Below are 17,190 nucleotides of genomic sequence, written 5' to 3' on the forward strand. Positions count from 1 at the left end.
GATTCTTGTCCAAGTACTCAGAACCAGAATCTTCCCAAGGAAAGTCTCCCAAAAGCTGCTGCTGGCACAGTAACCTTCCTCTCAGTCCCTTGAAAGAGGGGGAGTCTCTTGCCCAGAGGTACCAGGGAGCTGATAGACAAAGATAACAGATTTTAGGCAGTGTTCAGAGAGAGCACTAAAAACCTTCCTTCACATATTAAAGATGGACTTGCCCTCATTGAGAAAAAAATTGTCAGTAGGATCAGCAAATTTTTTGCATAGTGTTAACTAAATCAAACCTGTTCACCAAAGAGTCTTTGGTAATATCACATGGTTTTGCCAACCACAGCAATCAGGTCTAGAATTTATAAGAATTTTCTATAGAATACTATCCTGATTTACATCACATTTGGGCCAGTAACTTGAAATATCAACAGTTTTATTAATTACTATCCTTTTTTAAACTGATAAACTGATAAAACAAGCCTTCATCCATATCTCATGTCAATCTAGTTTCCACTCAATCTTCTGCAAACAAATGTCTAATCAAATTTAAACAGTGTATAAAAAATACCTTACGAAGGTGTCACTCAGCACCCACTGTCCCCCCAAAAAAGGGTGAAAAGCGAGAAAGAAAAAATGACATAGTCATACAGACATGACTTGTTTGTACTTGCCAGGACCAAAGACTGCATTATCACAGCCAACAATAAGTCTCAGAGGGAAAAAATAAGTGAAGTTTCTAGTCAGTAAAGAGGGAATAAAGGACAACTATCACTAGGATATGAATTATTAAGAGTATATTTTGGTCCAGCTCCTAAAGCCAGGTGCCACTGAAATGGTTTTGCTGAAAATCAACAATATATTAGTGACTTATGGGAAAGGGATAATGGAAGGTGATTCTAAAATCCTCATCTAGTATCTGTCACTCTGTTTAGACCAACTCTCTAAATCTGACATTTAATCTACAAAAATGTGTGCAAGGAGAGCATCAAGAATTTATAATAAAAGTGAAAGCCACAGTCAGAAGTGGTAAAATATAATGTATCACTCTATACTTAAAAATGCCTGCAAAAATAGCTAATACTAGATTAAACTCAGAAGGAAATGTTAAGATTTTACATAATTATATTTAGTTCACAGAACAAACAGATTTTGAAATGTTATTATCAATTCTTCTTTTAAATAAGACAAGAGTACGTAACATCTTTTTTTGCATAGACACAGTGAAATTGCATTCCCATTAAACAATACATAACTATGCATGATGAGTGGAGCAGAATACAAGTTTCAGGCACCACTCATATTCAAAACATTGATATACTCTGTGCCAATGACCTTGCTACTTTAGCAATCTGGCTCTGAATGAAGAAAAAGAAATTAAGTCAGGCAGACCATGTTGATCCATTGACAGCATGTGAAATACAGAACAAAAATAGCCAAGAAGCAAACAAATATGAAGTGCTTCCTTTCTACCAGAATAATAATTGAAAACCTGTTTTAAATGCCTTCTGTAGTGTTTGTGCCCCTCCTTCCCACATTTGAAATCCTACATCTCTAGGATAGTGGAACACATGCATTGCTTCCAACTCACACGTGAATCCCCAGCTAGGAGGCTGCAGAATCTTTCTACCAGAAAAAAATGCATCTGTAAGGCTGCTTTAATTATCCAAACTGGGGTGGCTGCATATGGTACTAGCAGCTGAGGCATACAGAGCAAGGAGACGTGACCCAGGGTAGACTTGAAACCTGTTCTTCCATATTTATATTTTAATAACTGACCCAGTCATCTACAGTACAGAACCTGTACTTTGCCTTGCTTTAGAAACAACCTCAGCCACGAAATGCGCTCTGTAGAGATGCTGCCTGGAGCCTTTAGATGAAAGCATGGCTGGTTTGAAAACCCTGCTTCCCATTCTCTGGGAAACAGCAATTCCTGTGGAGATATCCAGAGCCTGAACTCCAGATCTATCAGAACTAAGATTTGAGAGTTAAGGATTTAGGGCAGCAGGCTGGAGCATCAATCTGCTATACTGATGTAGCTTTTAATCAGAAAAGAACCATTTTCTTTTGACATTTAAACCAACATATGATCTAATCAAAGGATGGTTAGAAACCAGGCCGTTATCAATGCAGAAAACCAGTGTTGCATACCAAGAACAACATTTACAAAGCTAAGCTAAAAAGCAGGAGGAAAACAACAGGCTTTTGTACTTGCCCAAAAAAGTTAGACAATACAAAATCGGTAAGCCTTCTTTTGTTTGTTTAGGATTAGGGTGGGTTTTTTTAAACATTATCTGCTTTTCTAGCAGTAATATCCCGGTTGTTAGGGCAACCATTCATATTCCAGCAGACTTCTACAACAGGCTTAGGACAAACAAATAATTCACGTTTTCTTCAACAGTTAAAAAAAGCTGCAAATGAGGATCCATCCTACCTTCCTTCTGCACCTTCCCCTTCACTCGTGTTGGGGGAATAAATATTCTGTGGCTAATTACCCTTGAGAGAGGAGCAGGAATCCTTAGGTTAATGTCCTCAAACCCAATTGCCAGTAGCAGCTGTGGGACTTCTCATGGACCACAGGATTTTTACCCTTAGTTCACAGAAACAAGGTGTTGTAAAAGTCCATCCAGTTCTTCTGTGATAACTGCAACTTCTCAGTTAAAAGTAATAAACCAAAAGATTTTGCTCAGAAATCACATGGTAAAATATTTAAGAACCCATTTTCTATTTTTCTCTGTTTGTAGTAGGTGGAGTTTTAATGGGAAAGGAACTAGAAGACATAAAAACTGATTCATCAGGTTTATCTATAAGGTGCTGATTTTGAACTTAGGACTGAATAAAGTTAAAAAAAAATAATATTATCATAAAATTATTGTGATTCTCTCCTTAGAAGGGAATGTATGCACACAGCTTTGGGTATGCATTATTTGGGTAGTTCTTTAACCACAGAAGTAATTACATTGAGTTCAGCAGACCTGCTGAAGTACTTGCAACACAACAATAAAGGGCAGTGTCTTTGCTGTGTCTGGGGCAAGGGAAGCCACATCTGGGTAAGACTCAGAGTATTCTGCTTTGGATAGAAGGGCTCAGCCACACAGAGCTGGACTCTCAATTTGCAAGACTAAAATTATTGCTAAAGTGACTTCCAGTAAAATTAGTCAACTAACAGTTTTAACTTAATTAGTAAATGAATGCTTACATCTAAGAGTCAGATGCAAATATTGACAATAGTAAAAAAGTTTGCTGAATTCAGTACAGGTACGGAAAATTTAAACCTTAATCCTCTAATGACTGCAAAATCACATAAAAATACAAAAAAGTTCCACTTTAGTAGATAATGTCTCCAGTTGCCAGTGAAATAAATTGCCCCTGTGGTAGAAATAAGTGTCCATGTGGATCCCTTTGAAGGAATACTGTCTTTGTGCATTAAACCTAATTTAGTGTTTATAAAAATAGTGTAATATTTTGTGATAGTATTTGTGGCATATCTATTCAGCTGGAACTAGAACATCTCAATATTTACATGGTCTGTAGAACAAGATGTTGATTCAGTTCAGTTGTGCATTCAGCAAGACTTTTAGATGTCCTGATTCTTGAATGCATAGTTGTTCAACTTCAGCATTAAATAACTCCAGTTTAATATTTTATAAGTCGGGATAGAAGTAATATATTCTGTATATGAAGCTACTGCATGAAAACTTTTTTAGATGTTAATATTTAAATGCTTGCCACTGCATTATGGTTGAAAGTGTGTCTTTTCATGTTGCTGTATCCTGTATTTCAAAAAGCATTGGAAGTTCTGGTTCCCCTCCCAAGAAAGTGAACTTTTCAACCTACCAAAGACCCAAAGAATGGCATCAGTAAGGATTAACAGCATAGAATGGTTTTCAAACAAGTGACTGCATGGTTCTTTACATTAGAACAGGCTGAGTCTTAACCCAGACTGGTTATATAGATACTTGCACTTTACTACAGGACTGTTCTAGTTCCTTTTAGTTTTACCTTGAAGGTTGGTGAAACTATAAAACCCTGAACTTATTTCAGTATTTTCTTTTCTTTTCAAACTAGGTCTGAGAATACGATTATTCAATTTCTCTCTCAAACTACTAAGCTGTTTCCTATACATAGTTCGTGTGCTCCTGGATGATCCTGCACAAGGACTTGGATGGTAACCTTTGGGGTTTTTCCCTCATTTCTGCTCTCAAAGCATTATTTAAGTTATAAGAAATAAATAAATGAATACATGAAGGGTTTGTTTTATCTCTTCCAGATATTTTGAAAGAATTACAAAGCTGGTCTTATGTTGTGAGTGGAAATAAGAACTAAAATAAGAATATTATTTTTTCCCTTTACAACTAAAATAATCCTGGTTCCCTCCTTAGATACTGTGCATCAGATGTAATTGTGCAAATATATATTTTAGATGTATTATTACATAACATTTCTATGTAAAACTGCAAACATCTGACTCCCAGTTTATGCAACAATTCTTTTTGGATTTTGCTTAAATAATGTTACTTAAAACCCTAGATCCTGGAAATAGACAGACAAATGCAAAAAGAGCTCAGAAACTGAGCTTTCATGCAGATATTAATTTTCTAGCCTTCTGCTTTCTTTAGATACTTCAGGAGAGTTAGACCAAAAGTGCATTCTATACTCACAATGATTTATGGATATAATGCATGATTTAGCATACCCTGATTACCAATATGGTATTTTTTATGACCCTTTTTTAATGTGTTACACAATTAATCACCAGATGTAGAAGAAATTATAATTTATTTAATCCTGTACTTCTGTTGTATTTGTATCCTGGGAATATTGAATCTCCTCAATTTTTAATGCTAATAAGCATCACATTTTATTAATGTACTTCCTTTCACTTGATTTGATTCTTCTGTCCTTAAATGCTGAAAGAAACAAAGCACATAAAATACTAAGCCTTGGATGATAGAACCAGCAGTCTTCACACAATATTAGGCAGGAGACAGTGTTTGATTTCTAATTTTAATATTTGGATATCAGTTAAATCTAGGAAGGTAACACCAAAAAAAGCTAGTGCACAGGAGAAATACTCTACTTTACAAGAATGAAATCCAGAGCAAAGAGAGGTAAAGAATATTTGCTTTATTCAGCAATGCAGGAGAGAAGGATACATGAATAGGAAGTACAGAAGATGCATTTGAGATTTTTTTGGTCAAAATTTATCATGAGAAATTGTAAGAACTGAAAAAGGGCCATGAAGAAATTTCCCTGAAAAATAAGACCCGTAAAAAACTACTTTTGACTCTACATGTAGTTTAGAATGTCTCTTCAATAAGAGGAAAGAAGCAGTAAAGTTTCCATAAAAAGTTGTGGAGAAGAGGAAGCCCATTCTTAGAAATTTAGGCATATTAGCAACTCAGGGACTCAACATTTTCCATTAATCGTGGTTTCTTGCATGCTGCAGTGCTTTCATTATGAGACCCCTGGTGAGCCCAAACGAGTGCATTGCACTGCATGGTTCTGTCTGGGTCTGCAGGACAGGTTAGAATATCAGACCTTGTGCCAAATATACTTTTGTGTTTATATGCAAAGATGCATATTCATATACATCTGCAGACTGCCTCACACCTTTCCTGGCATGTCCTGCAATCCAAGTGTTTTACAATTCACCAGAGAGTGTATTTATATTTTCTGTACATGTTGTGCCCTTACATGGTGGTGTGGTACATCTAGGAGAGTAGTTGGTGTGTTCTGTCTCTGAACATTTGTCTGCCTGGGAAGATTCAGGTAAGTCCTTCTGCCTGCTCACTAAGGCCCTAATCTTACAAGCTGTGCCAGACAAGCAAATGGCACCCCATTAATGCCCTAGGGATCCTGAGGGCTTGATAGCAGAACTCTTGCTTGAATGCATTCTTAAAGATATGGTGATATGAACGAAAAAATAATTTCTGGGCACTGTGTCACAGCCCAGTGAGAGAAACTACTCAGCGTGCTGTGGCTGTGACCACAGGAAACGTTTTCACCTGGTTGGTTTTAAAGTGAAAAATCTGGGGGAATCTTCTTTTCATCAGACTTATTTCCTGTTTTTCAGAAATGCCTGCACAAATTGGTGTCTTTCATTTACTCCCTCAGGCACAGTGGATGTACAGGAAAGAACTTAAGGCGTAAAGCTTCCTTATTAATGGGTACAGTTTAGCACTGTCCCACTCATGGTCGCTACAAATACAGTTGTTGCCTATCTGTGGGCTGCAGATCCCTTTATTGTCTTCTGACCTTGCCTGCCAAGGATGAGCAAGGATAATTTACAGATTATATATTCCCACATCCTTATATGACCATTAAAAAAAAAGACTTGTGCCAGCAATTAAAGGCAAGATAACATCACGTGTGCAATGGCCAATACATTTACTTGGGTATCACCAGTTTTGTCTGTGAAATATTGCTGTGTGCATCTCCAGCCCTCCTCACATCCTCAGAAGAGGTTATCAAGCAGTTTGCTGCAGTCTGTCCTGTTGAGAATGTGCTCTTTGTATCACAGCCTATCCATGGATAGGATTTCTAGGGTCTCTGACCTTCTGTATATATTTTGTACATAGCTCAGCTTTACATAATAACATTTGAGTTGTCTTGTTTTTAAATTTGAAAAGAAAACTTTAAAAAATGTAAACTGGAATGCCTCATAGTCCTTTATCTACAGATATGGAACACATACAGCAGTACTTTCTAAAAGTTACTTTACTTTTAAAAATGTCTGTATTGATTGCCTTGGGTTTCAAACTATTGCATGCATTTCATAGACCACTTAATGATGTAATTAATATCCCTTTCCTCCCGTATGTTTTTATCACTCTGTTCCCATACACATTTGCTAATGGAAATGGACTTTGCGTGGATGGTGTGGCAATTGTCAGTAAGGAATTAAACCGGAGTTGTTCCAATCAAAACTACACACCTGGAACAATTGATTGGTGAGTTCCTAAATTAAAACAGCAAACCAAAAGTCCACAGAGTGGTGGGAAGGGAACACAGAAAGACAATCCATTTCCATCTGGAATGGTGGCATTTTAACATATAGTAGGGATGTTTCTATAAACCTCTAGCCATTACTTATCTTTCTGAATGCTCGAAATGCATTTAATATTTTAATTCCTTCTCTTGATTGCAAAGTGAACTGCTGGTGTGAGGTCTGGGTTCCATCAATGCTGATACCTTGCAGAAATAAAAAGGGACGCCCTTAATTAAAAATAAAAAAAAATTCTGAATAGCAGTAAATGATTAACAGGAAATTATTGTGCCATTTACAGTGTCCCACTCCAGTGGTGCTGTATCAAGTGCCCATTAGCATTGATAGGATTTTCCCAAGGTATGACAGCCTAAGAGTTAGATACTATTTATATCATTACACAGGTAGCAAAATGGTCACACAAAAGGATTGCCAGTTTCCCACAGGAACCCAATTATTTGCTGAAATACAAGACATGTCAATACTCACTAGATAACTACTGATTTAAAGTTTTTATTTCTGAGAATCTTTTTTTCAGTAAGTCTGCTCTAATTTTCATTCACATGTACAATTTGTTGTTGTTGTTTGAAACACCAGATTATGATTAATTTCATATTTTCTTACTGTAATGAACAGGTCTCCCATTATTTGGGTGAATCGAAGCTTACCTTTGTGGGGATTACAGGTAATACAGAAATGTCCAATTCAATTATTTCCATGTAAAAACTGCAGATGATACTGATTTACAGAACTGTAGCAGTGTTAAAGGATACTTGGAAATGTTGATGTCAGCAAGGAAATCTTGAACACCAAGTACAGCAAAAGCATAAAGATCAGCTGATCTGTAGTGATTCTCTCTGTGAAATGCAGTTTTTTACTAAGAAAAAAACAACTACATAAGTTTTTGGATTGGTTATACCATTGTATTCTCTCACCATGATTGTTGCAATGCCAATGCAATGATTGTACTTCTACATAATTCACAATTTTCTAAGAGAATAAGCTCTTGAAAATACCTTTAGAATATGCACAATTTGAATAATTTTTGACCTAGCGTTCAGATTACTTTATTAAATTTAATTTAAAAATACTGAGCTATTTATTTGCCTATGGATTTATTTGCCTACTTTTCTAATATATCTATTGGGTAAGGGTAGGAATTTATTTGAAAATAAAGCCTGAGTTTATCTAGTAATAATTATGCAAGGAAGCGGATATATTTTGATTGCCTATTTTAACAATTTTGTATATTTTAATAATTTCCCAATTCATAGCATCTTTTTAACCTCTAGGTAAAGACACTGGGCACCCTTCAGAGTTTTCAGCTGTTGTATGGAGCATTAATTTAAAATTTTAAATCCTGAGGCTTAACTTCCGGCTCCAGCCTGATAGAGTCCATCTTGATGGAATAATCCTATGATACACATTAAAATACAACTTCTTTCTATGCAAAGAACTTAAGTAAATATCTATATCGATTTAAGTATTTTGTTTTACTATTTTGATATTTGACTATTTAGATATTTGAAGCTAATTAATACATACACTAACTACATATAATCTAATTGGAGGCTGGTAAATAGAGCTCAGCTGCATTTAAATCTTAAAATCAATAATGATTCAACTGTATCATTTTTTGCTGCTTTAAACTTTCTGCATTATACACAGTAAGAAAAACATTTGCTTTTCCACACATTCATAGCATCTCCACAAGGAAGTAAAGAACTGACTGACTTTACTTATTTACAGCTTCCTTCTCCCTCTGTCATGTGGGAAGATTTTGGTACTGTTTAGGAATAAATGAAACTCAGAAAAATAACAGTATCTAAGGTTCAAACAAAATGCTCTTAGCTGAGAGGGTTTCAGAGGGTTCATGGAAAAGCTGCTTCATATAATCTTTTATTTTCATTGTAATGTTAATATCTTCTGTAGAAGTTAGTATTAATACACATATGTTTTCACTTCACTTAAGGTGTCTGTGGCAGTAATAAGTCTCTTTGAAACTCTGTTGCTAAGTTATCTAAGCTACAAGGTAAGTACTCTTTGTTACTTTTAAGTGGAATTCATTAAAAAATAATGAGATAAATGTTTCAATATAGTTTATGTACCTGTGCCCATGCTGGTGTACAAGCAGGGACTTGTGAAAAACACACTTTTCGAGGATGGCATATTTTCACACAGGCAGCCCTATTTCCCATTGAAATTATTTATGAGCAAACTCTAATACCTAAAGAGTGGAAGTCAGCAATTAAATTGTCATTATTTTCCGTTGTCCACTGGCACATTGTAATTTGAAAAAACGTTCTCAAAAGTGATGTTGATTTTTTGACACTGATTTTTCAGTTGTGCAGTTTTATTTGTCTCCCCATAGTGTATTGGACACAATTATCATTGATGTCAAAGCTGTAGCTGCTCAATACATACAATTCAAGGTGTAGCCCTCTAAATTTGTGCACAGAAAAACTAGGCCAAGACAATACCTAAAAAAAAAAAAAAAAAAAGATATCTACATGTGTTATTCATCTGTGTGATGGATATTGGAATATCTTTTCAAAATGTCTTGAAATAATTTGATGTGAGTACAATGTATTTTCGTATTTGCATTCTCCTTTAAGTTATTTTTTTCTAATATAATTATTCTGTTTTCTTCATTCCATTTTGTTCTGCTCTATTCTGTTCTGTTTGCATTTTTAGTATCTTTAGGAGAAAAATACTAAAAGCATTTGAAATCATTTACCAAAGAAAATATGAAATTATTTAGTTTTTAAAGCTGAAAATATCTTGGGAGATAATCTTTTTTGTTTTGTATTATATTTGGTATTACTGACATTGAGTAGCTATCAGAGCCCCCACTGAATTTAAAGACTTGTATTTCAGTGTGCTTATCGAGTGATTATGGCATAAATGTTTTCCTTAGTGCCCAATAAAGCTAACAGGCTTGCAGTTGTCTGCTGTCTAAAAATTATTATTCTTAATCCTTGGAGCATACATTATTTAAGTGTTGGGGGTTACAAGTGCAAATCAATTATGAGCAGAAATAGTCCAAATTTTATATCCTGGTGACAAAACAGCAAAGGACAGTCACAGTTTGTGCTGCTCCTGAGTTTATTGGGCAGCACATTATCCTCATCCATTCTGCTTGTGATTTGCATCGGTTTCAGCGGGTACAAAAGATGAATTCTTGGCAAATCACCTTCCATGAGGTGATCCACTACTCATTAGTGTGGGATGGATGAAAGCTCCACTACCCTGATTTGCTGCATGCTGTGACACCTGTCACAGAGGTTGAGGCAATTTTGTATTCTACTCTCCATAAGAGAAGGAACTAAAGGACTAATCTAAGGGACAACAAAATTTGTCACTCCCATCAATCCACCTGATGCAAACACCTCCTTCCCTCTGGTCCTGTTTTCCTAGTTTTACACCATTCTCTTGAAGCTAAGAGTGTTATTTCACCCACTGTAAGGCTTTTCTGCACAGCCAAGGTGACCAAAGGTGCCTTGGTTCATGTAAATCTGTGACAGATTACTTATTTTACAGAAACATTTTCAAAACTTTCACAGTTTAGGTAACTAACTTTTACAAGTTAGAGAATTAGTGAGCGAGAAAACAAGAATAAGATGATTGTGTTTGCATTGGAGTGCACATTACTAGGATTTCACAAATAACTTGTAAAATGAATAAAGTAGTCTCTTAAGAGAATACTCCAAGAGATTGACCTTTCTGATACCTGGTTCATGATATATGAGAAATGATTCAACCTGCAGAACAGTGAAGACAGAGTAGCATATCATGCTACTATGATACAGTGAATTTGCATTTTTTATAGAGAAAATAAATGGAGAGGAATGCAAAGGATGTAGCGCTGTGTTGTGATGCTGATCACTTGGATCCTGGAATGGAAGGTTTACAATCTGCATTCTCACAGCCTCAAGTATTACATGAGGGTTTGTCCTTGGCCGGAATTCTGAAAGATGTCTACATCAAAAATCTCCGTTGTCAAAACTTGCCACAGACATCTGGCAATCCTGGTGCTCAGGCGCTCTCAGGGCTCTGAGCAGCACCATCCATTCTCACTGCAGAAGGCAGTTTTGCAGAACTCATGATGCATTTCCATGTGGAAGCCAGAATCCTACAGCTGCACACATCCCTAATTACCTGGAGCCCATCCATACCGGCATTTTGCCTTCACAAGTAAATTATGTGACATTTCTTCTCTGTAATATAGAGGAGGAAACTCCCAATGTTGAAAATGAGGAAATTTGTGAAATCAGAAAATGGTTCAGTTTGAAAAATCAGATTTGATTTTGATTTTCCTCTTGATCCAAACCCCCCTCACTTTACAGCCTCATAATTTCACTTATATGTCTGACTCACACCAATTGCAATTACATAGAAGACAATAATCCCTGTCTCTGAGGTACAGTGGCTTCCAGATGTGAAGAGTTAAAAATGCAGAAAGAATTTTATATGATATGGAGTTTGTATTTCATTTTCAGTGGCTGTGTCAGGCAGTTATTTTTTCAGGGAAGATGAACTTGTCATTGCAACTGAAAATATAATGCTCTACTGCAAATTCTTGTAATACAGCCATGTATGCTACACTATTACTGCATTATGTATGATGGAGTCCTGATACACAGCATTAGTAAAGCTGTAAGTCACTGAAGTTCAACTACCTTCCTTTTTTAATACATGGATTTTCATCTCAACATTTAATCATTCACAGCCACTGCGCAAATTTGGAAAAAAGTAGAGTTATCCCCGTCCTGTTGCTAGCAGTAAGCAAATTAAAATGATCAATACCACTTCACTGAAATATGTGGGAAGACCTCTCACTTCATGGAAGCAAGATCAAGTTCCAAAAAGCCCTGAAGTGTTCTGAAGTGTTGGTGGCAGAAATAGAGAACTTGTAAACACCTGATTTCTTCCTTAATTCCCTCTCCAAAACAGTTGGGAAAGAAAAAAATACAAAGTAAAGATAAAAGATAAATGCAAAGTATGAAAGGAAGGAGATTTAAAAGGAGTTCTCTTTTACTTGTGAAGTACAATATGATAAACTGTAAGAAAAAGGAACCATAGTGATCTATATTCTATATTCACTTTTGTCGCATGTGTTTAAATCTGAGATGAAAGATATTCCTGAATTTCAGGTATGGGAGAGACTCCCTGTGTTTCCTTGGAATATCACTTGTATTTCTTGTCAGAGCTGTGTGTAAGCTGACTGTGATATTGTGGGCTTTTTTTTCTTTTCTTTGAAGGGAAATATCTGGGAACAAATTCTGAGAATACCCTTTCTCCTGGAAATAATTAATGCCGTCCCTTTCATCATCACGGTAAACATATTTGAATTAATACATTTGCACATTGCACTTTTAGAGCTGCACAAATACTCTTACTTTTTTAAAGTAAATTTTATTCTTATGGGGATGATGAGTTTGTGCCCATGGGAACAGAAATTAGCCAACAATTAGATGATAGTTTGTTACTGGAGTGAAGTCATACAGGTAACTTTCCACTTCCTCTTCCATGGGCACAATCAAAACCAAAACCCTCTAACTCCAGCTACAGTGCAATCAATAAAATAAACCAGCTGGTTATAAAAATGTAAGAATCACTCATGTCTGCAGTGAAAACTGACTGTGTTCCTATTTTATCTAATTATCTTGCATGTGGTTAATCACAAGGGAAGACAAAAATGTTATTTAAAGCCAAATCTCACGCAAGAAACACATTAATAGTATTTTTCCCAAGTGTTTCATTGCTGCTTGAATAGTAAAGCTCTATTCCTCATCAGAAAAGCTTCTAATGAATTTGTTAATTTTTCTTTCAGATTTTCTGGCCAGTCCTAAGAAACCTGTTTATTCCTGTATTTTTAAATTGCTGGCTGGCAAAGCATGCTTTAGAAAATATGATTGTAAGTATGCAAAGGAAATAAATATTCTAGAGTTGTATTTTTTTAGTATATTGTCTTTAGTGGGATTTTGGCAGTACAGTCCAACCCTAATAGGAAGCTAACCAGATCTGTATTTAGATTATACAAATGGTCAAGCATTACTAAACTGCTTTCTGAATCAAAATTACAAAAAAGTGAGACATGAAATGAAATCTCAATTAGTATAAATTGTTACTGTGCCAATAAAGGAAATGGCAGTGGATGGTTCTTTTGCTACTCTGCCATTCATACACAATTGCAGGGAACTCAACTGTTAGGCCATAATTGGGCCTTGCAGCCTGTAATTTGTAAGCTAGACATGAGCAGACCTCAAGGCAGCTTGCAACGGGATCGGAATTGTGCTGGGATGAACAAAGAACTGCTTGAATGATCACAGAATCACAGCTGGCGCTTCTGCACCTTCTGTATTATCAGCAAACTCGTGAGTGCATTTGAGTGACTGCATTGCTGTCAGGGTACTGCATAATTCCTGTGCAGAATCAGATCCTGAATTACTGGTTCAAACCCAAAAGTAACACCAGTTTTCCATTGATACAGAATGATCTTCACCGAGCCATCCAACGCACACAGTCTGCAATGTTTAACCAAGTCCTCATTTTAATATCTACCTTGTTATGTCTCATCTTCACCTGGTAAGTGGCCAAATCCCCTCTGTTTTTATTAGACATGTTGGCTTCTCTTTCTCTTCTACGTGGTGATAAAACAGGCCTGGTGGAAAACATGCAGTGAAATAAGGAGGGTAAAACACTTCAGTGGAAGTGTTAACTAGCATCTGTAATGCTGGAGGCTGGATGCACTGGGCTTGGAAACTGAATGTGCATGCATGGGAAAAGGAATCCTTCTCACTCTAAGGAAGGAAATACAGATGATGCAAAAACACAGGATAAAAGCAGGGGGAACTTTACATGAGTACCAAGAGTGCAACCTCAGCAGAGAAGTCACTCACATGTAGAGAGTACCAACAGAAGTGTATTGACCCACACCAAGGTCACCTCCTCTGGCTGCTGGCACAGGGAAGAATGTGCATTATCTTAGCCTTAAGATTTCGACTGAGCCAGGTTCCCCTAAGGATTACAGGGAGTAGCTGTTAATAATACAGATTACAGACGGTGTAGAGTGTATTAATCTAGAGTACTGATGGTACTGGATGGTGGGTTCAAACACAAAAATGTATTACTCTGAAGAATGTTTTGCTGCAGGACCTGAAGAACTTAAATTTGCATCCCCAGGAAACACCACTCGATCGCCCCATGTTTATACTGTGCCAGAGCAATATGGCGTTAGCCAGGGCTGGAGGCAGATAAAGGAGACTACAGGATTAATCTGGCCATACAGTAGCTCTGCATCTTACATAACATACAGAGTTTTCTCATCAGTAGTGCCTGAGAATTGAGAATCATACTCGGGGGAATACAGAACACTGTACAGTGTGATACAAGCTGGTGTACAAGAGGACAGTGAAGGGAGAAGATGGCTCTGTGTGGAAAGGCTAAATCACCTGTATTTGTTTTACCAGACAAGATGTCTTTAGGTCAGCACATTGATAAAGTTTGCTCTGTCATTTTGGAGACAGTAATTGGATTTTTCTCTTACTTTAATTCTCTAGCTTGCTTTTCTGATGGTCACTAGTATGAGTGACTATAGATAGTCACTGCTATGTGCTGCCTAACCCTTTTGGTAATAAGTGTAACATAGCACACGGCTTTTTAGAAGAGGAGTTTGCTCTAGCCAGTGGCTAAATTAATGGTCCAATTTTACCCTTTGTCTTAGGGCCACACACCTACTTAATGACAAATACTGCCTGTTACAGACAGCAATGAATTTTTCTGATATTTAAACTCCTATTGAACATTATGTAATTTTATATTGATAAGGACTTGGACATTTTTAATTTTGCTTTTTTAGTTTTTTACAGTACATTTACTATTGAGTAAATATTCCTTCACCTTTTTTTTACCTACCTACTTCAATATTTTACTGAAATGCTGCACAAATTATGCATCCTGCTCACCAGCAGGCATTGTGATAACTGACAGTAAAACATGCAGGAAGTGGCAAGCTCACCTGTAATTAGAGCTGGGCTCAACAGCTTCATTATAGTTCATTGTCTACTGACCTGGGACTGACCCTGCTAGACTTGAAAATAAGCTAAATAAAATACAGACAGCCAGTAATGCAGCAACTAAGTAAACAAAGCACTTTTTGACCAAGAATACAACATCAAACATCTGCAGCTTCTCTAAGACTGGAGTTGTGTTGAAGTGATTGTTACTCTTGTCTATGTGAACACACATACTGGCATTTTTATACATTCTTTCTTTATACTACTGATTATACATTCAAAATACCCCAAAAAACCTCTATCAACAGTTCAAATCAATTAACTTCATGTCTTTGATTATGTTACAACTGTGGTGAATTCAAGAGAGCATTTAATTTTATAGACATCATTTAGAGCTTACATGAGTTCTTCCTGCTGAAGGAGGAGCCAAGTCCATTCCAAGCTGGAATGTGTCCACCTAAAGGTGCCTTTTACCAGACTGATCTTTCATGGTTTCTGCAAAGGCAAGCAGTACCCAGGACCATACCCCCAAACATGTTCGAGAGCCAGCACACAAAACTTGCACAACACACAAAACTTTTCAGGCATCACCTGTCTGTTTCCATAAGCGTGTTTTGATTCCATTTAGAAACACTGCCCTGCTCCATGTAGAACCATGGCTTCAGTAAAGCAAAATTACTAAGCCTGGATTAGTAGCTTGAGTACAGTGCCTTTGGTTGCAGAGCACTTTCCCCTAGAGGATGGAGGACATGCTCAGGGGGTGCTTTTGCACCGCTGACACCTGCCCTCATCGAGCCTCCCTGCTCACACTCAGGCCCTGTGTGGATTCAGCTGAAACCCCACAGTGCCCTTGGCTCCAGGCCTGGGCCATCTGCTGCAAGAGCAACATCAGCACTTGTGAAGGTAATATAACTTTAAAACACAGTTTTCTGTTCAAAGCCACCTTTTTTTGTCAGACACGTAGGCAAAGATGGAATGGAGCTTTTTATGGGAATTACATGATTTTGTAAGAAGTCCAAGATGGTATGCAGCCCAGAAAGATTCCTCATTGGCTTTGTTCCTGTCTGCATATAATAAGTATTTTCAAAATAGTTTTACCATAACTAGCAGGAAACCCACAGAAAATGAATTTTACCTCGTGCATGATCTGTAAAGCCATCATTTACATCTCCACATCAGAATCCTATAAGTGGTGGTTACACAGATAGACACATTCCAGCTTATGTCTTACAACTCAGGTGGAAGCTTTCCAGTGAAAAGTGAAAAAATAAATTATCTCAGGTTACAAGTGATTGGCTGATCACACAATTTCCAGATACCATTATTCGGTCTGTCCTTTGCACTCAGAGTGTAGTAGATAAAAGCTCCATCTGTGGTTTTGTATACAGCTCACAACTTTCAGTGTTACTACAGACAGAACAAACAGTAATCACAACAAAATTTATGTTCTCCTCCTCTCTTTGATCTTTGGTGATAATTGTTTATGGATCTGGGGGTGGAACTCATTTGCAGGTCAGTAAATCTATAAGACTATTTTCACTTGTCTGTAATCTATAGATTACATACATGGATTTTTTCTCTTTTTTTCTGGCTTCAAAGACAGATTAGGCTGTCCAGTGATTTTTCGTTCTTTAAACATCTCAGTGGCTGTGTAACCAGAGCAATTTTACATGTACTAAAATGTGTGCTTCAATATGACAGACTGTTCAGTAGTTACTCTTGAGAGAGTTCTAGTGAGAATTACAGACCTAGTCATAATATGTGTTGTGTCATTAAGCTAATGGATGTTTGCACTTGTTTGTCAAATGGAATACTAATTATTTCTGTAAACTGTACAAGAAGACAAATAACAGTGAGTGAGTATTTCAGGCATCTTTCTGTGACACAGTGAATCAGCTATTAAAAGTTATTTTGAATTTTAAAGCAGTGTTAGTCATATATCACCAGTGTAGAGTGACTTGGTTGTGAAGGAGGTGGCTACAAATTCTTTGAGATGGACAGTTATTTTTTTCATACACAAACCTGCACAAACTTTGCTTATGTTTTCATGGGAAGCTCACTGAGGTCAATCTTAACGTTTTTTACACTTCAGTGCTTTCAGTGTCAGAAAATAAGGATGTTTCCACACAGTAACTTTCAGAATACCTGTAGAATGCCAGTACTGTAGCCTCAATGGCAATTGCCCACTCACAGTTCTCATCC

At 36.8% G+C, this 17,190-nt stretch overlaps 1 protein-coding gene across 8 annotated transcripts in view; it reads left to right on the plus strand.

Moving 5' to 3' along the window:
- KCNT2 (potassium sodium-activated channel subfamily T member 2) overlaps positions 1-17,190 on the plus strand; it is a 117,941-nt gene that overhangs the window by 30,790 nt on the left and 69,961 nt on the right. For all 8 annotated transcript variants that reach the window (XR_010081485.1, XM_063407706.1, XM_063407704.1 and 5 more), the window contains exons 3-9: positions 4,051-4,150; positions 6,879-6,935; positions 7,607-7,655; positions 8,943-9,002; positions 12,232-12,306; positions 12,804-12,887; positions 13,464-13,558. Coding sequence is in view for 7 of the 8 variants with exons in the window: in XM_063407706.1 (XP_063263776.1) it covers positions 4,051-4,150; positions 6,879-6,935; positions 7,607-7,655; positions 8,943-9,002; positions 12,232-12,306; positions 12,804-12,887; positions 13,464-13,558 (520 nt within the window). In the remaining variant the exon portion in view is untranslated. The remainder of the gene's footprint in view (positions 1-4,050; positions 4,151-6,878; positions 6,936-7,606; positions 7,656-8,942; positions 9,003-12,231; positions 12,307-12,803; positions 12,888-13,463; positions 13,559-17,190) is intronic.

The sequence above is a fragment of the Prinia subflava genome, chromosome 10, assembly GCF_021018805.1.
Source record: "Prinia subflava isolate CZ2003 ecotype Zambia chromosome 10, Cam_Psub_1.2, whole genome shotgun sequence".
Taxonomy (NCBI): Eukaryota; Metazoa; Chordata; class Aves; order Passeriformes; family Cisticolidae; genus Prinia; species Prinia subflava.